The sequence below is a fragment of the Salvia hispanica genome, chromosome 6, assembly GCF_023119035.1.
Source record: "Salvia hispanica cultivar TCC Black 2014 chromosome 6, UniMelb_Shisp_WGS_1.0, whole genome shotgun sequence".
Lineage (NCBI taxonomy): Eukaryota > Viridiplantae > Streptophyta > Magnoliopsida > Lamiales > Lamiaceae > Salvia > Salvia hispanica.
The window spans coordinates 20466284-20472027 of NC_062970.1; the positions used below are offsets into that span (position 1 = coordinate 20466284).

General features: G+C 41.8%; 2 protein-coding genes and 1 non-coding gene across 3 annotated transcripts; 1 reads left to right on the forward strand and 2 right to left on the reverse strand.

The window, feature by feature from the left end:
- Nucleotides 1-1266: 1266 nt before the first annotated feature.
- LOC125194892 lies at nucleotides 1267-2013 on the reverse strand. Its single transcript, XM_048093107.1, has one exon. It carries the CDS (start codon nucleotides 2011-2013, stop codon nucleotides 1267-1269), a length of 747 nt encoding a protein of 248 aa, XP_047949064.1.
- A 205-nt stretch (nucleotides 2014-2218) lies between these two features.
- Nucleotides 2219-3417, reverse strand: LOC125194893. The gene is made up of 2 exons (XM_048093108.1): nucleotides 3323-3417; nucleotides 2219-3212 (listed from the first exon to the last, which is right to left on the reverse strand). Exons 1-2 carry the CDS (start codon nucleotides 3415-3417, stop codon nucleotides 2219-2221), a joined length of 1089 nt encoding a protein of 362 aa, XP_047949065.1.
- Nucleotides 2874-2980, forward strand: LOC125197589. The gene has a single exon (XR_007172125.1). It is a non-coding gene; the product is annotated as a small nucleolar RNA R71 (small nucleolar RNA).
- Nucleotides 3418-5744: the final 2327 nt, after the last annotated feature.

The following is a 5744-nucleotide window of genomic DNA, read 5'->3' on the forward strand; positions in this document are numbered from 1 at the left end:
TATAGTAGGATTCAACACATAGTATTTGGCAATCTCCCAAACTTGAACCAAATCAAGGTGTAAACATAATCACATGCAAGACCAAGTAATCCACCTTGATTCAAAAATCATCCCCCATCAAGATCTCTATCCCCCACTAATTTGCAAGAATTTTCCACAATAGACCAAGATCATGGAAAACAATATATGCTCAAGAATATACACAAGTCATGCAAGATAAAATAGCCTCACAATGCTATGAACATGAACTATGCGTATCAACAATCAAATCAACGGGGAATTCAAACTTCATCCACAAGAAGAAGCTAATTCAAGCACACCCAACAATGATCAATTCCAATAAATCCAACTCACAAATTCACCACCAAAGTATCAAAAGTATATCATCCCCCATCAAACTCTATAGTAGACTACCAAAATATATATACCAACAACAAAATCATCCAATGAAAGTATTCAAGATCAAAGCTCAAAAATTACAAGAAGAACGTACCTTGCGTTGGTTGACATTTGAGCACAAGAACAATTTGGTAGAATCCAAAGAATTTAATAGAGTGATGTGAATTTGGAGTGTGGGTGTGTGAATAATGAGGAGAAATAGAATTTAAAGGGAGGGGAGAAAGTGGATGCTAGGGTTAGAAAGAAAAAGAATGAAAGAAGGAAGGAAGAAACATACCTTATGTGAGAATCTCGCGTCTAACACGCTGCGGCGGTCGCTGACTGCAGTTCAGCGGACCGCCGTGGATGGTTTGTCCTTACTGATCTTCTTTCGGCGGCCGCCGCAATCAACTCGGCAGACCGCTAGCCCTGCTCCAGTAACCTCTTTTTTTTTCTTTTTTTAGAAAAACGAAAATGAAAATAAAAATAAAAATAAAATAAAATAACTAAATCAACGAAAAATTGGGTTGCCTCCCAACAAGCGCTTTTGTTTTTAGTCGTTAGCTCGACTTGAAGTGGCCCACTAATTGGGCGGATCAGCGACCCTAGTGTTGAAAATGGGCATAGGGAGCAACTTGGTCCGTAGCTTCTTCCACCACTTGTATTTCCCCTTATTTGTTTTGATAACATAAATCTCGGGGTACTCCTTGGTTGCTTCTTCCTCTTTTGCTTCTTTTTCTGCGAGATATAGGTGGAGGGATTAGTATCGTCCTTTATGGGAGAACATCTTACCTCGTTGACAATGTAGATAGTGGAGGTAGTAGGATCCTCCACTTCAAAGGGGTCTTGAGGTTTGGTCAAATCCGTGACCATGATTGCCCTACACTGCTATTCCATCTTTGTCCGCTTTGCTTCCTCAAACTTGAGCATCTCGCTTTCGATCTTATAGGTGGATTGGCTATGGTTATCGCTAATTGTGATCTCGCCATGACCTACATCAATCAAAGCTTTGCAAGTAGCAAGAAAATCTCTCCCTAAGATTAGAGGGACGTTCTTGTCTACTTTCATGTCAAGCACAATAAAATCGGCGGGAAAAATGAAATCATCTATTTTCACTAAGACATCCTCAATCATACCAAATGTTTTTATGGTCGAGTTATCGGCCAACCTGAGTGTTACGTCTGAAGTTTTGAGTGGCCCAATGTTGAGCTTTTCGTAGTACTTCAGCGGCATGAGATTGATGGAAGATCCTAGATCGCATAGGGCCTTGTCAACCTTTCCCTCTCCAATCCGACATCGGATAATGAATTGGCCCGGATCTCTCTGCTTCACTGTCTTCTCCTTTTGGATGATCTCGCTGCAATGATGTGGTAGCTTAAGGTCGGCTTTTGTCGGCTTTCTCTTTCTCATCACTGCCTCCCTTAGTAGCTTCGCATATTTAGGTATTTCCTGCAACGATTCAACTAGAGGAATGTTAGTATGAACTTTACAAAACATGTTCAAAAAATGTTTGAACTGCTCTTCGAGCTTAAACTTCCTCTTTGGCTGGAAAGGTAGCACAATCCCATTATGCCGCACGAGTCCCTGCTGAGCGGGTGCTTCTTCCTTCTCTGTGGGCGGCAGGCCAGACTCCATTCTGTGCTTCAGTGGCGGTCCGCCGCGTGGTGTCCGGTGGTCCGCCAGCGACTGGGCAGTCCCCAGTTTTCTGCTTTGCCACCCACTTTTTGTTGACGTTGTCCACTAGTGCGGCTGCCTTTGCCCTGTCCTCATCTAACTTCTTTTGGATTTGCTCCATTTGCGTGTTGATGTTGGTTATGGCAGTTGAGATCGTGTTCATTCCCTACTCGAGGTTGTTTATTCTAGCTTCAACCACTCCGATCTTGGTGTCATTAACCTTCCTGTCTTGCGCGATTACCTCCAAGATCCTTGTGATCCCTTGTTCATAATTTTCCTCCTTCTTGAATGTCTCAACTATTCCTCCCTTGCTAACATTAAATCTTGCGGGGGGTTCCATGTAATTATTGTTAGAATAAGAGAGATTAGGATAAGGTCGGTTTCCATTATAATTATTGAAATTACCGCCCCCCTGGTTAGGGCGATAATTATTGTTGTAATTTCTATTGGGACCGCCTCCTTGCATGTAGTTGATTTCCTTCACTGTCGGGGTAGGAGTTTCGGGTTTAGAGACTGCTATAATGGAGGTTGGTGGAATCGGGTCCTCCTTCCTTGATGAATCCATTTGGTCCACCCTAACTCGAAGCTCGGCCAATTCCTTTGCAAAAGAGCTTTCCTCGGCTTCTTCAACTGCAGCTATCCTTTTTAGGTTATGCCTTTCTTTCGACCACCCCCTGCTATTGGTGGCGAATTCCTCTATCACCGCCATGGCTTCCTCACCTGACTTCCTTAAGAACCCTCCATTTGCACCTGAATCAAGCATAGCACAAATTTTCTCGTTAAACCCATTATAGAGAATTCCTACCTGATGGTCCACGGTGAAACCATGGTTAGGGCACTTTCGGAGAAGGGCTTTGAAACGAGCAAATGCCTCATAGAGGGGTTCGTCATGGCCTTGTATGAATTGGAAGATCTCGCTTTTGAGCTTCAAAATTGTGCCCGGCGGATAGTACTTGTCGAGGAAGGCAGCTACAATGTCCTTCCATGTGGAGACCTTTTCTCTGGGCATACATTCAAACCACTCTTTAGCAGAATCAGTTAATGAAAAGGGAAAGAGTCTTACACTTATGGCATCGTCATCGACACCGTTCAATTTGAGAGTGTTTGAGATCTCCACAAATTTGGAGAGATGGCGATTGGCATCCTCCGTGTAGCCCTTCCTGCAAAAGGAGTTTGCTCGACCCTTTGAATAAGGGGCATGCGTAACTCGAAATTGTTAGTGTCAATACGAGGTCCTTCGGGAAAGGTAATCATATTCCCATGATTGAACATGTTCATCACGGGTTGTATTTCCTGATTCTTCTTCTCCAAAGCCTCTCGGGCTGCCCTTTCCGCATCTCTCTCATCCATCAGTAGCTTCACCATTTCCTGCAATTTCTAGATGTCTGTTCGGTCACCCATTGTTCCTGATCCTTTTTCACTTCTTATTTTCCTACAAGTTCTTTCAAGTTCCAAATCGAGTGGTTCTAGGTTGTCCTTCCCAGAGCGCGTTCGCATACAAAACCTGCAAAAACCTAAAACAAAAACGAATTAAAAACTAAAATTGAAAACTGAAAGCAATTAAAATCCAAAGTAGCAAAATTATCCGTTTGAAGATATCACTCCAAAGTGAATTGTCTTCCCCGGCAACGGCGCCAAAAACTTGATGCACTTTTTATTAGCACTAAATAAACCTGCAAGTATACAGAGTATATATAGTATAGCTAAAGGTTAGTACTGGATATCAAACACGGGGAAGACGAAAACAAAGTGTCTATCCTCTACTAGGACTCAAATACTATCTGGAAAAACAATTGGGTTTTGAAAACTTTTGAAAAACTAAAAACAATAGAAAGCATAGACCAACTAAAAGCGAATAAAACATGGAGAAAGACGATAGAGATAAGGGAATCCTAGGGATGTGTGTTCACAGTTATGGTTATACATAATTCCAACTACAATACCCTAGCACAGTTTATACTTTGAAAGGACGAGTCACCTAGCTTATGCTCATGCGATACAAATGTTGATTACAAGATTAGGGTTGTCAATCCTAACACGTAACTCCAAAAAGCTCCTATGACCCTTGAAAAGTCCTCACTCTCAATTAACAGTGCCGTTTTAAGGGAAGCTAACTGTAGTGTCTACTAAGTGAATCTAACTCGCTAGAACTCTGTCACAGTTATGAAGCAAGTTATATTAAATCATACACGATTGTGTCACTCAATCATGCATCATCAAAACTACTTAGGGAAGAAACAAAGTAAAAACAAAACGGATATTAAATAGAAAAATGAATTTGTATAACCAAAGTCGTTACTAACACATCCCTAGAATCCTATGAGTTTAGTTACACATAATTGAATAAGCTAAAAACATAGATTGAAGGGAAGACAATTTGAACATAAAACTAAAGCAAATAAAACCCGTAGGTTGAATCCTTGTCGTTCTTGATGTTCTTGAAATCCTTCTCCAACTCCTTGCGCCAATGAAGTACTCTAGGTCTTGATCTCTATGAAGTATTTTGCAAGTAGAAGTTCTCTTTTTGATGAAGCTTGAGGTCTTATTTATAGGGGAAAGCCACTCCTTGTTGTAAAAGGAAAAGATCTCCAAAATATGGTAAATCTGGGCGCAAATCTAGGGCTTCTCGAATTCGCCGCCTTTCTCCGGTGGGCCGCTGCACCTTGGCCGGCGGTCGCCGCGTTGGAGTCCAGAGAGTCTGTTCCCTCGGCGGCGGATCGCCGAACGTCTTCCGGCGGTCGCCGGACGAGACTTCTCTTCCAAGCACATTTTTCCGAGGCGGACCGCTGCATTGATATGCCCACCGGGCACCGGTGGTCGCCGCACACATCCGCAGCGGTCGTCGGTCGCCGTCTGACTCCAGATTTCCAAACATGGCGTTTTGGCTCCCTTTTTCGGCTCAATTATGCACATTTCTCACAAAACACATAAAAATACCAAAATAGACAAAATATGCAAATAATGGACGTGTAGAGTGACTTTGACATTAAAAACGGACCAAATAATGGCCTTAAAACTGTGCAAAATCCGAGCGTATCAGTTTTCACTTAAGATATGCTAGTTGACATTATATGTTTCAGCTTGTTTCGTCTCTCTCGAGCGCGCATTCATATAGTGTCGCTTTTCTCAGGTGAATTATGTTTCACTGTTGCTTTTGTTTTAAAATCTTCATATACTGTTGTTTTATTTTTTGGATAATAACTTGTTGGAGTTAATTGAATATTTGGTTGGAATCAATTGTCATTTATCAGCTTTTCGCCGAAGCCGTTCACACATGTTTTTTTTCGGAGAGATTTGTGCGTGTTGTTTCTTCTATACAGAGTAATTTTTTGGTTGTTACAAACGTGATTCTGAACAAAATTTAGCTCAGTTTTGTTATTCTTGTGCTTGGAAGGCAAAGACGAACTGTCGAATTCCTCCGATATAATCGATCGCAGCTGGAGTAAAAATGCAATAATGAAATTTTGGCACAGTTGTTGTTTTTTGTGTTTTAATAGGGAGAAAATTGATGAGGTTCATGAATTCATGAAGAAAATCATGAGAGAGAAGGAATCAGAGCTGTGGCGGCGATCTGTGGCTGATTAGGAGCTCGATTCTGTGACGAATTTGATGAGGAAGGAAGTTGCCGCGATCTGCAAAAAAGGTTGAAATCGTGACGTGAGATTTGAAGATTTTGGGGATCAACTGTCAGA

Coding starts and splice junctions, on each gene's coding strand:
- LOC125194893 (XM_048093108.1), bottom strand. CDS start 3,417: ATGGTGAAGCTACTGATGGATGAGAGAGATGCGGAAAGGGCAGCCCGA. Junction 3,213..3,322: donor ATACAACCCGTGATGAACAT/GTTCAATCATGG, acceptor CTCCTTTTGCAG/GAAGGGCTACACGGAGGATG.
- LOC125194892 (XM_048093107.1), bottom strand. CDS start 2,013: ATGGAGTCTGGCCTGCCGCCCACAGAGAAGGAAGAAGCACCCGCTCAG.